Source organism: Nansenia antarctica (genome assembly GCF_963989245.1).
Source record: "Nansenia antarctica genome assembly, chromosome: 5".
Lineage (NCBI taxonomy): Eukaryota > Metazoa > Chordata > Actinopteri > Argentiniformes > Microstomatidae > Nansenia > Nansenia antarctica.
This window is the reverse complement of record NC_137690.1, coordinates 9,210,932-9,232,893: the sequence shown is the minus strand read 5'-3', so window position 1 is coordinate 9,232,893 and position 21,962 is coordinate 9,210,932. Positions and strand designations below refer to the sequence as shown.

The following is a 21,962-nucleotide window of genomic DNA, read 5'->3' as shown; positions in this document are numbered from 1 at the left end:
TCACTGAATTTCTTATTGCACAAAATTAGTTTGAATAATTACTTGAAAACCACCACAACACGTAATTTGTTTCTCGCCTTCTCTTGCAGTTGCTACCCCTTTACCCAAACCTGCTGATGTTCTAGTTGGAGAACTCCCCCATCATCATAATTCACATCCACTGGTGCGTTTCCTAAGCTCCTGCTATCACCCCCTGCTGATAATCATCTGGTAGACATGTGTCAGTGTAAAAAGCACTTGCGCTCAAATTCATCCCAAGAGAAACCACCTGGCTCAGCTCCGAATGAGTCACTGATAAGATGACAAGTCAGCCAGCAAGCCATTTATACCACGGGAAACAGATGAGAAGTCTCCATCCCTTTAGGATGAGTAAGTGTGGGGATTTGGTGGAATCCATGATCCTAAACCTCAATCTAGGGTACCAGGGGGGATGCTTCCCCTGGCTGGTTTGATAGATAGATGCTGAGGTTATGCGAGCAGTGGTGCAGCCAGACATCTAATTCACTTACTAAATCATCTTTGTTAGTATTGGAGCCCAAGGCCACAATTAGTTCCCTTTCGTCCTGCACCTTTGGACATTTAAGAAACATCATTCTAATGTCAAAAACGAAAGAATCTCCAGTCAGAGAGGAGACACAAAAAGCTACATTTGAACTAGTGATGATGTGATTGCTATGAGATACACAGTCCATCAATCAATAAAGTTTATTTGTATAGCGCTTTTTACATAGACAAATGTCACAAAGTGCTTCACAACAAAATAATACTAAACAATAAAACAATGAATAGAATACAAACAATATGATCTAACACCAAATCATAGATCCCTAGGAGTATAAGCGAAGGAAAGAAATTCCCCAGAGGAGAGAAAAATATACAGCACAGTGCTAAAGAAAAACTTCCTCAGAGGAAGAAACCTTGAGAGAAACCAGACTCCAAGGGGACCTGTCCTCCACTGGCTGATCAGGTGCTGAAGAGTAAACTACTAATGTGGAATGTGGAATGTAATTAATGTGGAATGTGGAATGTGGTGTGGTGCAAGACTTCAGGGTTCCATAGTGAAGGGCAGCTTTTTGATAGGACCCGGGTGGGGCAGCAAGGACCAGAATATAGAGTGGAGGAGACTCTGCCTGGACGAATTCAGGAACTGGAGTCTAGTTTTGAGTGGCTCAGAGCCCCTTGGACAGATATGTAAAGTAAAGAGGACAACACAAGATTAGAGGCTGATACATTAAACAGTAGGAGAGAAACAGCAGAAAGCAGGTGGCCTGAGGCCCCTGTCACATCTAAAATACATGGCCAGTGCTTGCTTACACCTCACCCACTCGAGGGGGGGGCAGAGGAGTCAAGGTAAGGATGGAGATATCTTTCCAAAGACCGGTGACTGCCTTTCTCCACTGAATGTAAATAGCTACGGCTGGTTCGTTCTACAGTATATACACAACCCTTATTTAAATCAATGGCCCAAAACCAAGTCCACAAAGGCCCTATCAAACAGCATCTCCTGTGGTTTCAATGGAATGGCCAAGTGCTGTGGATCTCTCTGATGTTCCAGATGCACCAGGAGCCTGCTGTTCGGCCAAGCTTTAATTAAAATCAGAATCGGCTCGCAGTCTCTTCAGAGCAAGAGATGTTGTCACTGTTCCAGCTATTTGATACTTGTTATTATTGGATTGGCAGCTATCTTTTTTTTGGGTTCGATATCAGGCTGCCTATTAATTTGCCTTATTATTGCATTGGCAGTCTCTACTGATTGGAAAGCAATCTCAGCAATGTCTCCTAGAGTCAGCACTGAGGTTCCTTTGTGGTTATTTTCAATAAAGGAGAGAAAGTCTGGGAGGATATGTAAATAGAAAGTATATTTGTGTTATGATACACGGATATTCAGTATGCTAAAACCTATGGTGTTATCTACGCTACCCACCATTTCCACAACACAGCAGCAATAGCATTTGATTGGTGCTGTGTTCTGTACATGATGTAATCCAGTATAATTTGAGGGTGTACACGCAAGCGATTTTGTGGAGGGTAATTGATAAGGGGATTGCTTAACAACTGTTTTTTGGAGGGGGGATTACACGTTCTGGGAAGGCAAAGGGATTTAATAAAATGACTAGGGTCCTGAGTCACAGAGCACACACAGACACACGCTGCGTCTAACTCCACCACGTTCTGCCTGATATTGCTGAGGAGAGGAGAGATTTTCCCAGAAATCTCTCAGCAGGGCCCATATCAAAAGCTTAGAGGAGCTGCCGCAGTGAGTCGAACACCTATGGGAATTCTGCAGCACAAAGACCCAGGCAAGAAGAAAGGGGCTTCATTGTGCTGTGTTTGGATTTGACATTATAAATCAGTTTTAAAGGGAGGAAAAACAACCCTGCCAAGGCCTTGAGATGCTCAGATCTCTGGTTTTAATGAGCCAGGTCCTCTTCAAGTTGAAAACAAACTCTTCCCGAAAAACAACTGCCTTGACTAAGAATGCCTGTGGTCATGTAAAAAGAAGAAGAAAAAAAAAAGAAAAAAGAAGGGGAACACACATTCAACCACAGGTAAACATGGAAAAACAAATTCACATTTAGAAATCTTATAATATCACTGCATAGCGATGTTTACAGACTTTATATACCTTAAGGGTACCATTTCAGCACAGGTGGTAAAAATAACAGATTCAAACTCTTACTCGTCTCCTTAAGGAACAAGCTATTATACTTGTTATGTCATTGCAAGGCATCTGCTCTTCTGCCTAGCTCTGTTACGTATACATGTCCCAAATTAGGAAAAGAGGCACGCAGGCAGTTGAAATAGAGATCAAAACATGTCAAAATAATTGCAGAGCACAATGAAAACAGAACTAGAAAACAGAAGCACAGCAAGCCTGGTCCAGTACTGGCAGGAGCTCTCCTCTGATGGCCCAATACTGTGGGGCCTCATGGTCAGGGCAGGAGTGGATAGAATGATACAGTAGTGTAGAGACAAAGAAAATGGACTGCACTTATATAGCGCCTTATTCCAAAGCGGTTTACAATGGCCTCTCATTCAGTCCATTCACACAGACATTAATGACGGCAAGCTACCATGCAAGGCTCATTGGGAGCAATTTGGGGTTCAGTGTCTTGTAAGTAAAACTGTATTTATATAGCACCCTTCCCAGCACGGATGCACAGGGTGCTTTACATATAAAATAAATACAAATATTTAAAAAGTGCAAATTCGAAACATCAATGATTAAAAACAGAAAGGAGACAACATAAACAGAAACAATAAGAAGGCTAAAATTGACTGCCGGCCCACCTTGCCCAAGGACACCTTGAACCGCAGAACCGCCGCCCAGACAGTAGTGTAGAGACAAAGAAGGGCGAATAAGTTAATAACTTGAATAGCCATATTCAAGCCACGGAAGTCTCTGTTTTCACAATGTCAGAAATCCTCCCAGCAGTCAAGTATAGGACACTGATGGAGAGATGATCACCTGACAAGGTGAGCAGCGAAGGACTGGTCGGCTGGGAACAAACACAATTCACACTTATGAGCCAGAGGACCAGATTCATCTTCCTCCAATTGTCAGAGTGTTTCTTGTCCCTGCCCTAGAGGCTCAGTATATGCCAGAAGTCCCTGTTCTGTTTTCTCACAGCAAGCCATTGGGAGATGGACCCTAGGCTATACTGTTCCTGGGCAAGCAACAGTTACTGATCGCCAAGTGTAGAACAACGATTTGTTAGGACACCTCCTTTATAAGGAGAGACAGTATTGAGGACTACAGGTGTGTGCCAATAGCAACACCAAGGATCCGGCACATGGATTAGGCAGACCCGCAAGCAGTGCCCAAATGTTTCCTTACTTGTGCAAATCCCAAATGCCAAAAGCTGCAGAAATAAATATATGGATATTTCGCTCCAATCCTTTTTTGCTCTGCTGCTAGCTAAGCCTGTGCACCTTGCTTAATCTATAACCACACATGTACCTAGTTCAGTTGGCCATGCATTCCCATCCAAGTCAATTTCGCTGTTGCAGTTTAGTCTTGCTGGCCCTGCCCCCCTGCCCCCCCCCCCCACACACACACACACACACACGCACACGCACACATACTCCTTCTCTTTCAAACTCAATTTCAAAGAGTCCTGGGAGACAACAGTGGCCTCAAAGTTGGTCGATCACAATTTCTCATTAATTTAGAGGCGCCGTAGATGCCTTCCGATTATGCCATGAATAATAAATAGGCATGCAGGCCTCCCTGCGGTGGGTGGGCCCTGTTTAATTCACTGTCTATCTGCACGTATTAGAAAAACTGCATCTCCTCTACGGAAAACTCCAACACATGACACTGTGTTGTTCCAGACTTAATAAACAACCAGTCAAGACCCGTTACAGAACAATGCTCCCAGCGGCTCTAAAAATACTCCTATGGCGTTACATGACTTTCTGTTTGAAGCTGAATACATCTGGGTAAAGGAGTCTGTGTCCTGTAGTGTCATAGTTTCAGATGTGTGACCATTCCTTTCCCTAATTAATCTGTCTCCATTGTCATGGTGTCAGATAGTTTCTCATGGTAATGTCTGTGTCTTGAGTTTGTTCTCATTTCCCTAATGGATCCTACAAATGACATCAAATCACAGCATTATATTGAGATCCATTAAAGCATGAATAAACAATAAGAAAAACAATGGAGACGAGATAGTTCAAACTGCTGCGGTTAAAGGGGGGGGGTCTAAGAGATCTGAAGCTGAACATCTTTATTCAACAGAGCCTGGTTGGTTATCATTACATTAAGGTTACATATACTGTATATGTTGCTCATATACATAATTCAAAATCAGTTTCTAATTCTGTGAAGGGCATACTTTTGATTCAGACATAGGTGTGTTCTTGCCTATCTTCATACTGTATTTTCAAGGTAGTATGTCTCCCTCTACAGGTTATTTGAGGTACATTCTCACTCAAGTTGCTATGCGAGATGACTAGACATGGTACATGCTGAACTTATAAGCAGGATAATCATACCTCCTGTCCAACAGTAATTACAAATCTGTCATATCAAATTATGTTTTGGGTTTAACTTTACTTGACTGAACATTCAATGTTAATGTGGCTACAGACATCTCTAGAGGTCATTATCCAATGAAAAGCTTGATTAGATGCATTTATTTTGTGGTTTAAAGTTGTACAGATAACTAGCACAGAGGATAACACATTATATTATTATACTAAATGTTTGTCCCAATGTGGTCCTATTGTACTCAATTGAGCAATATACAAAAGACAATATAGCAATGTGTCAGTTCAAAATACTTGATATTTATGTTATACCTGAAACTTGAATGTACAGTACCAGTCAAAAGTTTGGACACACTTCCCCAATCAATTGAATGGGAAAGTGTGTCCAAACTTTTGACTGGTACTGTAAATACACATCTAAACTGTGCAATATAAATTTGACAGTCTACACAACTGTAAAATGATCCAGGAAATGTGGTCCTATTGTACTTCATGTTTCAATTGAGCAACATACAAAAGACAATAGCAATGTGTTTATTTGTACCAATGTACCAATTTATTGTTATACCTGAAACTTGAATGTAAATACATATCTAAACTGTGCAATACAAATGTGGTATCATAGACAGTCTACAATAGCCGACTGTAAAATCATCCAGGAAATGGATCCGGCAGTTTACATTAGCTCTGAAAGCTTTTCCTTCACCTTCTCTTCAATGTTTACAATGTATTTCATTTTGGAAAGAAGTGCTTTGGCAGCTTGAAGCTCTCCTGTTTAAACAAAGACATGATATGGTCAGCCATGTGACTCAACAACATGAAAGCATCACAATGAACACAAAGTGAGTGGGAGGGAGAGAAACATAATCGTTTGGTATCTGAGGGCAGTACCTTTGCACAGCGATGCATCTATCTGTACAGTCAAGTCTTTCAATTTCTCTGGGGAGAAAAGAGATAAAGTTCACTTTAAACACATATCACATCCTGTTTACATAGAACACCCTATTATAGGTGGTACAATGTTCTAATACTGTACTACAAAAAAAAAAAAATCTATGAGATTGAGCATACCAACATCGTTTGTTTGAAACACATAATGCACTGACCCATTTTCTTGAACTTACTTCTGCAGGTATAGCATCAATGAAAATACTTTTTTAACCCAAACCTTTCATGGATATGCCGATATTGTTGGCGTCCTCCTGGCTCTGTGCCTCATCCAGGGCCTCGTTTATCTCCATCAACTCAAGTAGGAACAGAGGATCTGCAGTGTCAGTCCCCTCGCCCAGATGTATGCCCTTCAGCTCGAGCTGAAACAGAACAGGGAGTGTTCAAACAAGGCAAATTCAAACTTTTCATTTCAGACATTGAGGGGAGCTAAAGTGGTGATGTGGCCGACACGGCCACTGGCACCGACTAGGATGTAATTAGAAACGACAAAATAAGAAATACAGACACCAAGAAAAAATTCAGAATCCCTTAATTGATTCCCTCAATTTAAGACTAACCACAAGCATGACAACAAGAAAATAGTGAAAACATCTAAAACTCACCATGTAAAGGCCACGACTCAAGGGCTTGAGCAGGGTCGTGTAGGCTTTGTTCACTAGAGCTGACTGGTGCTCTGAATACTCCTGTTCTTTCTGTCATAAGAAAAGATATCATTTTAGAAGATTGGAAAAGAAAGATTGTGTAAACACTGGTCTGAGTGCTGTAGTTAGCCTGTATGCCACATTAAAAACAGTTATATCAAAAATGACATGCATTGGCCCTCATGAATTCGTCATGAGACATCAGACATAAATAAACACCTTCAACACGTCTAGGCTTACCAATCAAACTGTCATAAATGTGGGAAAGGCATGGGAATTCATTCCCAGTGAGTTATTTCACACCATGGCCTTTTGTCTTTGAATATGCCTTCAAGGCGCTCATTTTGCAAAAGCCAAATCCTAGGTGATGTCGATAATTGGATTTCTTGGCAGATCTTGCCCCCTCCTTTATAGTGGAGTGGTTTGGGACACATCAAGGGACACATGTGCAAGTGAGATGTGGCATATGGGATAACGGAGGAGAGAGAGCGTAGAGAAGGCTCACAGGATGAGAACATTTGCAGCTGTCAGGCCTGTCAACTCCAGGGAGACTCAGTAGCCTCCGGTGGTGACCAGTGGGGCTGTTAAGTATGTAGTCCTGTCTTTTTACCTACATGTGAGCCAATGCAGCATCTTGTATAACCTTGTATTACTAATGAGCAGTCCTAATGAGCAGTTGATTAACCCCAAAGGGTTAGAATGAGCCCAGTTATAGGCATAGCCAGAGTTGCTGATTAGCCTAATAAGGCAATCTGAATTTTTGATACATTAGAATCTAAATTGATTTGATAAATCTACAGATCATTGCTTGATTGCCACACATTTACATTATTATCCAACATCATACAATAGCCAATGCATATTCTTTACTTCCCTCTCAAATGCCTTTAAGCCTAGCCAAGCACTTGTTGCCAAACTCGTCCAGGCGGCCAGGTTCTGCTAAGTCAGGTTAAGTCAGCTAATCTGACCCTAACCCTAGCTCAGTCAGCCCTAACCATAGATCCAACCCTAACCCTAGTTCCAGCCCTATCTCTAGCCCTAACCTTAGCTTCAGCCCTAACAATACCCCTAGATCTAAACCGAGCTCCAGCCCTAGGCCTACTGTAGTACCAGCTCTAAGCCTAGCTCAAGACCCAAGCCTAACCCCAGCTCAGCCCTAACCATAGCTCCAGTCCTAACCCCGGCTCAGCCCTACAACCATAGCTTCAGCCTCAATGCTAACTCCAGCCCTACTGTAGCTCCAACCAAAACCCTAGCTTTAGCCCCAACTGTAGCTCCAGCCCTAACCCTACCTCAAACCCTAACCCTAGCCCTAACCCTAGCTCCAGCCCTAACCCTAGTTTCAGCCCTCTCTCTAGCCCTAACCTTAGCTTCAGCCCTAACAATACCCCTAGATCTAAGCCTAGCTCCAGCCCTAGGCCTACTGTAGTACGAGCTCTAAGCCTAGCTCAAGACCCAAGCCTAGCTCAAGCCCTAACTCACTGACCTTTCTGAAAACTATGTTTAAAACCATAATCCCAGCCTTAGGCTAATAGCAGTGACCCCACCCTAGTCCCAACCCTCTTGCACTACTATCAAATGACAAGATCTTTCTGTACCACAGTTTTCTGGCTGAAGTTGTCAGGGTGTAGAGACCGTTGAAGTTGCAAATATCTTTTCTGCAGCTTCTGGGTATCCAGTGCAAAGGCCTGGTCACTGCAAATAGATAAGAACAGGTTAAGTAACCAGTGCATTGTGCCCTAGGTGCAGTAAGGTACAAAGCACTGTCTGTGTCTATGCCCTGTGGTTTTCAAATGAAATGACTGAAACTAAATATCGACATGATGGTGTGAATGAAGCTATTGCACAATATGATGCGATTATCAGTGTGTGAATACAAACATCAACGCATCTGAAATGTTACAGATGTCACATTCAGATTCAGATTCAGATCCAGATAACGTTTATTGCCATTATGCTTGACACATATAGGAAGTTGTTTTGCCATTACAGTAGGTGCATTTATGCTTTTTTTTTTTTTTTACATGTATACATGAACAAAACAAATACAAATACAAATGCAGAAACAGGACAACACAGGACAGACATTGCAGTGCAGTGCATTGGATAGTGCTATAGTGCATTGGATAGTGCTATAGTGCATTGGATAGTGCACATGACTCACCAGTCCATGATCTGGAAAAAAGAGGCCCCTTCATTAGAGGGCTGGATGACTTTGCAAGACGCACAGAAGAAGGCAGGGTTTTTTTCTTCAACAGGCTGTTTGCACTTCCAACACTTTAGCTTCACATAGGAGGCTGTGCAGAAAGTCCTTGACCACCTGACCTGATTAGCTGTGTGTTTCTTATATATACTTTCGTGGAGTAGTGGTCTGAAACTTCCAGTGTTGCTGTGACTCCTGGTGCCCTGTGTACAGTTGAAGGTGATGCTGGAGGAGTTGCATGGCGATGCATGATAGGAGGAAGAGGAACACTTCTTTGACAAGCACTGTCTATTTGCCAGCAATTTATTACTTGAATGCCGGAGAATGCCGTGAGATGTCCAAATAACCCGTAGATTGTTTAGTGACAGCATTATAATATTGCCGTTTGACAGTCGCAGCAGGCATGGGGTTGTTGTGATGACAAGGGGGTTACTTCCTTGGTTTTCATAATAGTGGCTGTGTTCGAAATGGCATACTAGCATACTGCATACTAGCATACTCAATGAGTATATACTGAATACTGCCTACTAAATTCATAATAAGTATGCCAATACCAGCCGACCGAAAATCTAGTATACATTTCTTCTTGCATACTCAAATTTCACATACTCTACAGTGTGAACGCACACTGCATACTCAAAATCTACGTCATATCTAGTATGAGTAGTATGCTAGTATGCCATTCCGAACACAGCCAGTGACAAGCACTATAAGCGCTGTATAAGATGCGTTAGCGCCACCTATCGGACCGGCGGCGTATTGGAATATTGTTTGTCTGCAATGACAGATGGACAGTAGACAACAGCGGTTAGCAGTAACGCCACACCAAGAACATCTCTCTTTGGTGTCTTGGTGCCTTGCAGTGGACCCGGCAGACTTTAAGTGAGTGTGTCATTTAAATCTCTTTAAAGAAACTGTGCTAGTTTGTCATAAAAACAGTGTGTCTGGTTTCTTTTGGTCGGGGGACTGTGAAGCTAGGATACCAAGCTAAAGATGTCAGCTTGAGCTAACCCCAACTAGATCTAGCCGGTCAGCTCCATAGATCTCCATAGTCAGGCTTAGCCTGCCCAGTTAGCTAGCTGGCTGACCTAGCTTGCTTAGCTTTACAGTCAAATGAGCTAGTTGACAGTCGTGTGTTGGTCGTATAACAATCATTGTTAAGTTGTCTGGTTGTTATTTCACACTTCACAGAGATGTTTTGTTTGTTATTTTATTGGCAGTGACATGTTAGCTTTGTACAGCACTGACTTAGCCTATCATGTCATGTTGCTAGAACTGCCTAGCTCTGGTTTTGTGTAGCCACATTGACAGCAGGCTAACGTTACCTAGCTAGGTGTCTTTGGTGTACCCCACCTCAGAGATTGGGGTGCCTCTTTCATTTGATTACAACTCACACACAAAAAAAAATTCGTCAGCCAGCTAGCTGTAGTATGAAGCAATATGCTGCTTCTCTTGCTCAATACTCATCATCAGCCTGCCAGTGTCAGTAAGACAGCTATGCCCCCCCCCCCCTCCCCTCCATGTATTATTATCCTAAACGTGTCAAATGAAGTGTTGAAATGTATGTCATATCAAGTTCCAATCATCACAAGTTCCAATTCCAATAATCTTGCCAAGTGATTTACTCTGAGTGCCACTAGTGTAGACACCAAAAGAGTTGCCCATATTAATCTCCCCTTTTATTTACTTTTTTTTAGATCCTCTTCCCATCCCCATGGCGATGAGAGAGATTTGGGCTCATGAAGATAGTTGGGTTCACACACTGTGGGACATCCACCAACTGCATCACCAGGCACTGGAGAACAGATAACACGGTGGTAAGAGAGCCGCAGATTAATCTATTAATTTAATGAAATGTCAGTATTCAGAGTCCACTGCCAACAGATTTGTGTGTGTTTCTCTGAAAATGGTGACCGGTGAGATTCGTAGAAAGTGTCACAACTTTTTTGATGAGCCTGCAGACAACGAGTCTCCGCAGGAAATCTGTCTGACTGAGCAGAGGCCGCGATGAGTGCCAACTCCTGGTTGTGTGCGAGAGAGTGAGTGTCAGTAGGGCCATTAGGTGAGGGTAAAGCAGCGTTCCAGAGAGACAGGGGCTGGAGACAGTGTCTCCTCTAAGGTAAACAGGATCTCCTCCTGAAGGTCAGGGAGTCGCTCCTCAAGGCCGCGGGAGACAATACCCTGGGTATTATTATCGGAAATGGCTAAGAATAGAGAACAAGAAAGCAAGCAAGGTGGCTGTCCTGGCGGTGGGTTTTGTCTGGGCCAAACAAGCCAAAACGGAAGATCTCCTGTAGAAGTGTGACGGTAGTAAAGACTGTGTGCAGAAATGAGAGGTTGCATGATGCCATGTTGACTGTCTGTTTATCTGCCTGTGTGGAGGTAGTCGGTGTAGTAGAGCATGTCTGCTGGTCTGCTTTACTAATGGAGAGTTGTTATACCTTTCTCAAACTTTTTGTAAGTATTTTTTTAATAAAGGTCAGTAGACTATGGGCTCAATGTGTGCATTTGTTCATTTTTTAAATTTCCTGTCAGATTTGTCTATATCTATGCAGGGGTATTTTACATTCGTATGCAATCTACCTCAGAGCGTTGTTATGCATATACATCTACTGTCTTGTGCTGCCTATAAAATCTTGAAAATATGACTCATATTTGCCAACTAGGAGCAGGGCCAGCTTTTTCACACTGTGTCTTTATATTTTAAATGATTTACAAGATGGACCACACACTTACTTATTAATCTCACCTCTGATAAATTAGATTACAGGTAAACTGCTTTTGATCTTCAAAAACATGTTTTGTTTGCCAGGGTAATACAATTCTGTCCAATACTTACCCGTTTGAAGCTAGATTAATTGGACCGTTTTAACAGTGGTAAAATCAATAGCATCGTAGCAAACCCAGTGCACCATCAGAGATTCAGGTGTCTGAACATGCAAGTAGAGTCTAGTTCACTAACTACAACATCTGTCAAATAAACAATTTGGAATGTTCTGATGCATGACCTTTTAAGCATGTTGCTTCTATCGATTGCCAACTGTGTGAATAGGCAATGTGGTATGTACGCTTAGAATTGAGGTATGTTCCTTAGAATATAGTAGAATGAATGACTTCACAACAGTACTACTTTCAGTGCTTTAAAATGAAACCTAGTTATTAGTGATGGCGTTAGCCTAGGTCAATATGTTTTGTAATCAACTTGCTCAGTAGGCTAACCATTATTCTTCCCTCTCTTCATAGGTAAACCATGATCCCCATCACTGAGCTTCGTTACTTTGTAGACTGCCAGCCTGCGTACCGCATCCTGAAACCATGGTGGGACGTGTTCACAGACTACATCTCCATTGTCATGCTCATGATCGCGGTGTTCGGGGGAACGCTGCAGGTCACCCAGGACAAGATGATCTGCTTGCCCTGCAAGTGGGTGGTCAACAAGACCTGCAGGAAGTTCTTCAACGCGAGCCTCGCCTCCCCGCTGCTCCTGGAACCCACTGGGATTCAGTACGACCTGGACAGACACCAGTACAACTACGTGGATGCCGTGTGTTACGAGAACAGGCTGCACTGGTTCGCCAAGTACTTCCCCTATCTGGTGCTATTACATACGCTCATCTTTTTAGCCTGCAGCAACTTTTGGTTTAAATTTCCTCGTACCAGCTCCAAGCTGGAGCACTTTGTGTCCATCCTGCTGAAGTGCTTCGACTCCCCCTGGACCACCAGGGCACTGTCCGAGACAGTGGTGGAGGAGAGCGATCCGAAACCACTGAAGATGAACGGCTCCATGGACAAGAAGGCCTCGTGTGTCAGTGAGGACGTAGAGGCCAGCGTCCCCATGCTCCAGAGAACCAAGTCACGCTTTGAGCAGGGCATCGTAGACCGTACGGAGACGGGCGTGTTAGACAAGAAAGAGGGCGAACAGGCAAAAGCCCTGTTTGAAAAGGTGAAGAAGTTCCGCATCCATGTGGAGGAGGGAGACATTGTCTACCGACTGTACATCAGACAGACCCTGATCAAAGTCATCAAGTTCATTTTGATAATCTGCTACACAGGGTATTATGTGCAAAACATTCAGTTCAGCGTAGACTGTAGTGTGGACATAGAGAGCCTCACGGGTTATAGGATGTACCGTTGCGCCCATCCTCTGGCCACGCTTTTTAAAATCCTAGCCTGTTTTTACATCAGCCTAGTGGGGGTTTACGGCGTTATCTGCATGTACACCCTGTGCTGGATGCTACGTCGCTCGCTGAAGAAATACTCCTTTGAGTCTATACGAGAAGAGAGCAGCTATAGCGACATACCTGATGTGAAGAACGACTTTGCTTTCATGTTGCACATGATAGACCAGTATGACCCTCTCTACTCCAAACGCTTTGCGGTCTTCCTCTCGGAGGTGAGTGAGAACAAGCTACGGCAGCTCAACCTCAACAACGAGTGGACTCTGGACAAACTGAGGCAGAGGATCACCAAGAACTCCCAAGAGAAGCTGGAGTTGCATCTGTTTATGCTGAGCGGGATACCGGACACGGTGTTCGACCTGGTAGAGCTGGAGGTTCTCAAGTTGGAGCTCATCCCCGACATCACCATCCCCCCGATCATTGCCCAGCTGGTCAACCTCAAAGAGATGTGGCTCTACCACACGCCGGCCAAAATCGAAGCCCCGGCTCTGGCTTTCCTGCGGGAGAACTTGAAATCCCTGCACATCAAGTTCACCGACATCAAGGAGATCCCTCTGTGGATCTACAGCCTGAAGAACCTGAGCGAGCTCCACCTGACGGGGAACCTCAGCGCCGAGAACAACCGCTACATTGTCATCGACGGGCTGCGGGAACTCAAGAGGCTCAAGGTCCTCCGGCTGAAGAGCAACCTGACCAAGTTACCTCAGGTGGTGACCGACGTGGGCGTCCACCTCCAGAAGCTGTCCGTCAACAACGAGGGCACCAAGTTGATGGTGCTCAACAGCCTCAAGAAGATGATGAACCTCACGGAGCTGGAGCTGATCCGCTGCGACCTCGAGCGCATCCCGCACTCCATCTTCAGCCTGCACAACCTGCAGGAGATCGACCTGAAGGACAACAACCTGAAGACCATCGAGGAGATCATCAGCTTCCAGCACCTGCACAGGCTGGTCTGCCTTAAACTCTGGTACAACCAGATCGCCTACATTCCCATCCAGATCGGCACCTTGACCAACATGGAGAGGCTCTACCTGAACCGGAACAAGATTGAGAAGATTCCAAGCCAGCTGTTCTACTGTCGCAAGCTCCGTTTCCTTGACCTGAGTCACAACAATCTTACCTACATCCCAGCAGATATCGGGTTCCTCCAGAATCTCCAGTACTTGGCGGTGACGGCCAACAGAGTGAGTTATTTGGTTTTTGAGCCTGTTTCGAGAGTGAAAACGTTGTGATGAACTAAAATGAGCATATTTACCTATTATGATCATATTTGTATGTGTTTATTTTAGGGATGCTCCTATCTGGATTTTTGGGGCCGATACCGATCACCGATTTGTTTCCTCAAGATCAACCGATACCGATACCGATTTTTTAAAAAATACATAACTGACTGGATAGCCTAAATATTTTTTGCTTTTTAGACAAAAGTTTTGATCCATTAGGCATCAAGCAAACGCCGACCCATTTTTATGGCATAGTAAAGGTCTGGCCTATCACCCAGTTAGGGCCTGAAGCCCAAGTCAGTCGATATGGCTGTATAAAAGACATCATAAACGTGGCCTTCATGGTTTACATACTGTTACGTCCTCCTATGTTTTCTGTTCAGTTATCTGTCTTCCCCAGGAAAAAAAAAAATGTTTTTTGCGATCGGCCATTTTTGCCGATCACCGATCGAGTCATTTGGAGTGAAATCGGCCGATTTAAATCGGTGGCCGATAAATCGGAGCATCCCTAGTTTAATTGTCCTTGTCTATGAGTCTCGACAGCTGAGTGTTTGTTCTTTTCTCTTCTGTCTCTCCCTCCTTTCCTCTTGTAGATCGAGACCCTGCCCAATGAGTTGTTCCAGTGTAAAAAGCTCCGCACTCTGAACTTGGGGAACAACTGCCTGCAGTCTCTGCCCTCACGCTTCGGGGAACTGACCGGGCTGACCCAGCTGGAGCTAAGAGGAAACAGGCTGGAGTGTCTGCCGGTGGAGCTGGGCGAGTGCAAGCAGCTGAAGAGGACCGGGCTTGTTGTCGAGGAGGACCTCTTCAATACCCTCCCCACCGAGGTCAAGGAGCAACTGTGGAAAGTTGACAAGGAGCAGGCCTGAACAGACTGGAGTTGTGTCTTCTTAACACAGCCATGTCCCTGGCCTGGCCCCCCTCGAGGACCGCACTGCACAGACCTCCGACAGCTCGCTAACAAAGCAGGCCCTGCTCTCACTGTAATGCAGGGCTGGTCTTATAAGGAAATCTAAGCTATTGTCCCACCGCCATGCTATTATTATTATTATTATTATTATTTTATTTTTTTAAGTCTAATTTAGCAGACAATTTTGAACGCACAGAGAGAAAGAAAGAGAGAGAGAGAGAGAGACATTGAGAGAGAAAATAAGTGTTTGTTTTACAAAATGAGGTTGAGGTTTTGAATGGGATGATGAGAGATGTCAGCGTGACTATTTCATGTGAGGTTTGCAAATGCAATATTCATGCAGGAGGATTGAGTTATCAGCCCTTAAATGCTTTTCGGTAGGTGGACAGTATACTAGTAGTAGTGATACAGGTGACAGATAGGGTATATTATCCTGTTCAGTCCTAACACCCTCATATATTATAGTACACTACAGTAGGTCTTACAAGTTACCCACTCTCAATTTGTGCCATGGGCGTTGGGAGCTGCTACCAGCGAGAACAGGAACACTCCCAGGAACGCTCCATTAAAAGGGATATTCCGCGGCTCTGTTCTTCTGCTCATTACAGTATGGTCACCTACACTTCATAAATTTGACGGAGAAAACGAGCCTGACATTCAGTAGAGAATGTTCAACTCTTGATTGGGTCCCAGTTGAATTATAGTGTCAAAATATTGCATTGCACAGTATGTTAATTGCCTGTTCACTGACATTTTAGTTGACATGGTTTACAGAGAAACACAATACCCCAACATAGCTGCTGGCTATTATACTCACCAAGTATGCGTGTTCAGCGCACAAGTACCCTTTCTATCCAGGGACTGATGCACAAGAGGTGTTTACTTTATCAGTGTTGTTATCCAACTACTAAAGCTTAAAATTGTCAGTTTCCAGCACTCCTCGGCATAAGCACTGAAACGTGCAGCTAAAGCTCAGTGATATGCTCAATTATATGAATTTTACTAAGAGTAAATATTAAGATTATTACTGTACATACAGTATAAAAAGAGTGATCTATGCCAGTAATGTGGGTGAGCCCTTAATTCAATTTTAAAACAGTTTTTTGGGGGCGCGCGGGGGCTGTTGAGTAGATTTGCCTTAAATTGTCAGTCTATTTATGTTGTCAGGGATCAGTTGATTACAATGCACCCAGTATATTCACCTCAGCAGTGTTCAGCACCTGACCTGGACAGACAGGATTCTGAAATGGGATGGTCATCCTTCCTTGGCCTTCTCTCAGGCTGGTGCATAAACATTCTGATTCATTTCGTATTGAAATCTACACTTCTACAGATCATTCAGTGAATCAAAGCCATCACAATGAGCAGGAATCTTAACTGTCATTACTTTCATTTCCAGAACTGAGGAATGAGTCCTAAATTGAGTTATGAATTGTTCCTTTTGTCTTGGTGCCATAAGCTACGTTGCTACTACTGTTCATTATTGTTGATGCAGTACTGTAAGGTTTATTGTGCTGCAGATAAACCAGCTTTCATTGACTGTTTCAATTAAGATCATTAATTTCGGCTGTGTCATTCCATATGTTTCGTCAAATTCTGTTTATTTATGTTGAGTAAAAATTCAATTATTTGTCTGAAAATTGAATTAATGAGGCTGGTTGAATGAGGACTTCTGTATACAAGGTCAGTGCATGCCTCTGACACAGCAGAAAACACGGGGGGGGAAAAGGATTATCTTGTCCTGAGACCGGAAATATACCACAGTGGTCAGTGGACTCAACTGTGGATATAGAAATGAACACAATATGGACAGTAGCCATATAATTAAAGGGCAAAGAACCACATCATAGGAGTGATGGCTACAATAAAGCCATGTGTCTGTAAAGCTGTTTTGGCACTGTATGTCGTTTATCTGAGTGCAATACTACCATTGGTCTTTTCAGCCAAATGTTGATACTATGAGTTTTAAAAATGGCATGGGAATTTTCACAATTCAGTTTATGGTAGGAGATATTAGAATGAGAAGTTAAGTAGATTACAGGATTTTATGCTCCTTAAAATTTATTTTTTTGTTGATTTTATTTTGCACTAGATGAAATCATCTACGGATAACTTTGCATTGCAAGTTTGTACTTACACAAGTCAACATTGTGCAATTTATGTTCTTTACAGTGTATTATATGATGCACATTTAAATACAGCAATCCACTGCTGATGTAGACAATCAAATACTATGATTTCATGGTGTTGGGGGGGTGCACATGTCTTAATTCAATTATGTAAGTATGTATGCAATATAGTCAGACAATTAACATTAGATAATGCTTCAATACTGCGAGTGTGAAGTGTCTTGATAAAAGTGTGTCTGTTCCAGTGGAGGTAGAAGGATGAGCTCAAGCATGGAACAGTGCTGATTCCCTTCCATGCATTACAATGAGCCCATCCTCCGATTCCTACCTCCACTAGCCTCCCCTGGTCTGTTCCCTATTCCCTGTAACACAGTACTTCAAGTCAGTCGTCAATATTAAACTATGCGGTCATTGCGTTAGTGAGTTGTGTCATCACACAAATCCTCTTTTATTTTTGGAATCCCCAATCTACTGTAACTAACTGAATCATCCTGAAGCCTAAAGTATTGCTAAGTTGTTCATGTAATAATTGATATTAAGAATTCTTTGAAAATAGTTCTGATGATGTCTGGGCTTTTATTTTTTGAAAATGTATGGTATCATTGAGTGGTAAATGTGGGCAAGTGTGATATTAATTTTGAAAACAAGAATATACTTTATTTTCCTCAGTATTGACAGCTATCATTGCTGGACACTAAAACCTTCTCAGGAAATTAACATTCAGTTTTATCCTTTTTTTGCTTTAATTGCCTATTTCTTTCATAACACTTTATTTAAATCGTTGGAATACGACACATTTTTATATTTCTATATTTTGAAATATTCTATAGTTCATATTAGTATATTCAATATTAATTGCTGGTTCCTTCACTGGCTCCCGGTAGCAGCTCGTATCAGATTCAAGACCCTGGTGCTCGCTTACCGGGCGACAAAGGGAACAGCCCCACCCAACTTGCAAGCAATGGTCAGCCCCCAAACCCCTGCCCGATCACTCCGCTCTTCCACCTCGGCTGGCCGCTTGGCCCCGTCGCCTCTACGTGGATGCAGCAGTCGCGCTGTTCAGTCACCGCTGTTCACTGTCCTGTCCTGGCGCCCCCTGGTGGAACGAGCTTCAGCTGTCAGGACTGCAGACACTAACTATCTCTTCAGGCTACATCATGACTGTACCTCCTAAAGACCTCTTCATCCCCACTACCCCCTGTACATTTTCTGTACTGTAAATAAAAAAAATACAATTACAATTAAAAAGGTCCTCCTTCTAGCATTGTGACTGCCAATGGCCCCTTGTCCTAGTATGGATTCGTTTTTCTTATGATGACTGATGTATAGATTATTCACTTAGACATTTGTAAATCGCTTAGGATAAAGGCAAAATGTCTCAAATGTAATGTAAATGGTGCGAAATTAAATGTCACCTATTTGAAGAAAACTACTTTTGACTTTCAGCTGTTAGCATCACTCAGACATGTTGTTTGTCTTTTGTGTATAATGATGTATTGTTATTGTTCCACCAGTGTTTCTTTTCCCAGTGATTCCCTCTGTTTCTTTGTTATTTCAATCTTAATAATGACCCAACCCAAGTATTAACATGGAGACATGTTTTCCCCCCCCCACAGAATTGCTTTATTTATGAAACACGTTTTTACTTTGTTGCCAAAAGTATTTCAACATTTCTATTAAAAAGAGGAAATTGACTCTTTCAATACCTACCATGCATTCGTGAAATAATACAATAATAAACTTGATTATGCACAAATACGTCTCGTTTGATGTTATGTTTTCGGATTTTTATTTTATTTGATGTTGATATCAGCTAACCAAACAAATATATAATATTTCACAGTAGACAGTTTAATATGAGTCTACAAATAACTATGTTTTCATAATAGTGATGTTTATGTATGTCAGTGTCCGACAGTAGACTTTAGTATAGTAGGTCAGATAAGTAGCCCCGGAACACATTACTCTAGTATACTTTTCTACTCGGATGTATTTCCCTGACACACCATCTGATCATCAAGCGCCTATTCGAATCAGCATCATGGTAAACCCTCTTTTCTAAAGTTATTGATAGTTTCATTGTTATTAGACTAACATAAACATCGTTGAATATATACATGGTAATGGAGATGATCCATATAGTCATAATTGGTTGATGTTGAGCCATTGGTATAGTTCAGCAGCTAGCCGGCTGCTAACGTTGCTATGTAGGTAGAAATGTATTATTATTGAATACAGTACGTGGCTTTTTTGTGTGATTATCAGACCTAATACTTCATATTTATGTAGGCAGTGACTCTGCACACGGACCTTGGGGATCTAAAGATCGAGCTATTCTGTGAACGTTCCCCAAGATCATGTGAGGTGAGTAACACCAAGACAACAAAGCGTCTCATATCATAACAAGTATTTATGTACGAAGCAGTCTTATGAATGAATGAATGAATGAATGAATGAATGAATGAATGAATTAATGGTCTTTATTGTCATTGATATAGTACAGGTACCATACAACGACATTTAGGAGGGGGGGCTCCCCTGGTGCTAGGAAAAAAAATACTAAAACAAGAAGGGAAAAGAGCTGGTTTACATAAATAAAGGCTATGTACACTATCCACTATACTATACTATACAAATACAACACTGTGCTGTACTCTATGCTATGCTATACATATCCTAACGTTTCCTATCTTATTGCACATAGTATTATTGCACATTCATTTAAAGTGTCGCAGTTTGCAGGTTTGAAATGTTCACAGTTGTGTTTCAGTATTACACTTGATTACAATCTAGTAGCTGCCATCAAATATCATTATCATTGTTCATCTGAGACTGTTGTTCTTTCCAAGCACTACCGTACTTGATTCAACAGATCAATAATCATAAAACATTAGTAGTAGTAGCCTAGTTTGATCAGATGTGGTAGTGAGCTGGCAGAAAAAAAGCCATTCCCAACCTACTGATTTCAATTACCTTTATCAAAGAACAACTCATACATGTACATGGATTTACTTGAGTTAATGCCTTGCACTAACACTTCTTGTACATCGACAGAATTTCCTTGCCCTTTGTGCCAGCGGCTTTTACAACGGAAGCATCTTCCACAGGAACATCAAAGGGTTCATGGTTCAGACTGGAGACCCTACAGGTAGCTTCCGCAATGTCAATATTGAAACTTTGTGTTCTAACATAGAGTACATTTCATATAGGTACGTGTCTGATGAATTGTCAGTATCACACCCCAAACGTCTCAGACCGCTGATTTGAAAAAGAAATGATTTAGTTTATTTCTCTACTTCCATCCAGGCACTGGGAAAGGAGGAACCAGTATTTGGGGGCGGAAATTTGACGATGAATTCAGTGAGCACCTAAAGGTGAGTACTTCTATGGGGTACTTCTATGGGACAGTGAGTTAATTACATAAGAAGTTATAATGTTTGTTTCATCACCTGTTTGTTTCCTGTGGTCTCATCTCTTTTCTGCAGCATAATGTTCGAGGTGTAGTTTCTATGGCGAACAATGGCCCCAACACCAACGCCTCCCAGTTTTTTTTCACCTATGCCAAACAGCCCCACCTGGACATGAAGTACACAGTATTTGGAAAGTATGTATATGTCTACCACCTAATTGTGGTCAAAGAAGTGATTGATGTTGGTTCTATGTCGCCAATCTGTTATTCGCTTTAAATCTCTAAATGCACACATGAAAACACTGTTGTTTATTGCTGTGAACTAACCTAATGCTCTGTTGACATTTAGGATAATAGATGGATTGGAAACACTGGATGAACTGGAGAAACTCCCTGTCAACGAGAAGACGTTCCGCCCCCTGACTGAGACCCGTATAAAGGAAGTGACGCTCCATGCCAACCCATTTGCAGGCTAGGCTAGACTAAACACTCATGCATATCCACATGTACAGTACAGGCCAAAAGTTTGGACACACCTTCTCATTCAATGCGTTTCCTTTATTTTCATGACTATTTGGTACATTGTAGATTCTCTTCGCCACCCTTTGCTTTTTTGTTGTTAATAAAATATGTAATAATAATATTTAATAGAATATGTGTTAATAATAATATGTTATTATATATTTAATATTATTATTATATATTTTATTAACAACAACAAAAATATATTTTATTAACAACAAAAAAGCAAAGGGTGGCTACTTTGAGGAATCTAAAATATAAGACATATTTAGAGTTATTTCACACTTTATTGTTAAATACATAATTACTTTGTGTTCATTCATAGTTTTGATGCCTTCAGTGAGAATCTACAATGTAAATAGTCATTAAAATAAAGGAAACACATTGAATGAGAAGGTGTGTCCAAACTTTTGGCCTGTACTGTATACAGTCACATACGTAATCAGTTATTTTAATAAATAAGTATGTGCCAATTTAGGTTAAACTAATCCTAAATTATCCCCACCACATCCAAATGTTTTGTAATTCCAGACAGAATGGCTTTTATTTAATTTAATCAGTGGAATTGGTTTGTATTTCCTCAATTAATGTGTGTTCAATGCTTTCTCTTTTTGGATCATTTCCCACGAGTATACATTGATTGTATGGTTTTGTATTTGATATGTGTACAAATAAATATTTTGTAAGTAATTGTGTGTTTCCCATTGTAACATGAGCAAAGGCTAACTAGGTTATTGAGAGACATTAAGTTAATGTTCTTTCTTTGATATTTGTTTAAAAATAAAATAAAACGTTTCGTATAGT

At 41.9% G+C, this 21,962-nt stretch overlaps 3 protein-coding genes across 4 annotated transcripts; 2 read left to right on the top strand and 1 right to left on the bottom strand.

Annotated features, from left to right (window-relative positions):
- Positions 1-5,589: 5,589 nt before the first annotated feature.
- On the bottom strand, positions 5,590-8,866 carry hscb (HscB mitochondrial iron-sulfur cluster cochaperone). Its single transcript, XM_080532689.1, has 6 exons — positions 8,749-8,866; positions 8,183-8,279; positions 6,546-6,635; positions 6,161-6,302; positions 5,884-5,931; positions 5,590-5,763 (listed from the first exon to the last, which is right to left on the bottom strand). The coding sequence occupies exons 1-6, from the start codon at positions 8,754-8,756 to the stop codon at positions 5,669-5,671; spliced, it is 480 nt and encodes a 159-aa protein (XP_080388815.1). The 5' UTR covers positions 8,757-8,866; the 3' UTR covers positions 5,590-5,668.
- A 705-nt stretch (positions 8,867-9,571) lies between these two features.
- On the top strand, positions 9,572-17,631 carry lrrc8ab (leucine rich repeat containing 8 VRAC subunit Ab). 2 transcript variants are annotated; one of them, XM_080532276.1, is made up of 4 exons: positions 9,572-9,669; positions 10,485-10,601; positions 12,031-14,149; positions 14,782-17,631. In XM_080532276.1, exons 3-4 carry the CDS (start codon positions 12,038-12,040, stop codon positions 15,055-15,057), a joined length of 2,388 nt encoding a protein of 795 aa, XP_080388402.1. In that variant the 5' UTR covers positions 9,572-9,669; positions 10,485-10,601; positions 12,031-12,037; the 3' UTR covers positions 15,058-17,631. The 2 variants fall into 2 exon arrangements, with proteins under 2 accessions (XP_080388402.1, XP_080388401.1); XM_080532275.1 differs by having other exon boundaries at positions 10,485-10,604.
- A 1,605-nt stretch (positions 17,632-19,236) lies between these two features.
- On the top strand, positions 19,237-21,775 carry ppil3 (peptidylprolyl isomerase (cyclophilin)-like 3). Its single transcript, XM_080531168.1, has 6 exons — positions 19,237-19,271; positions 19,517-19,591; positions 20,282-20,375; positions 20,534-20,601; positions 20,713-20,831; positions 20,986-21,775. The coding sequence occupies exons 1-6, from the start codon at positions 19,269-19,271 to the stop codon at positions 21,110-21,112; spliced, it is 486 nt and encodes a 161-aa protein (XP_080387294.1). The 5' UTR covers positions 19,237-19,268; the 3' UTR covers positions 21,113-21,775.
- Positions 21,776-21,962: the final 187 nt, after the last annotated feature.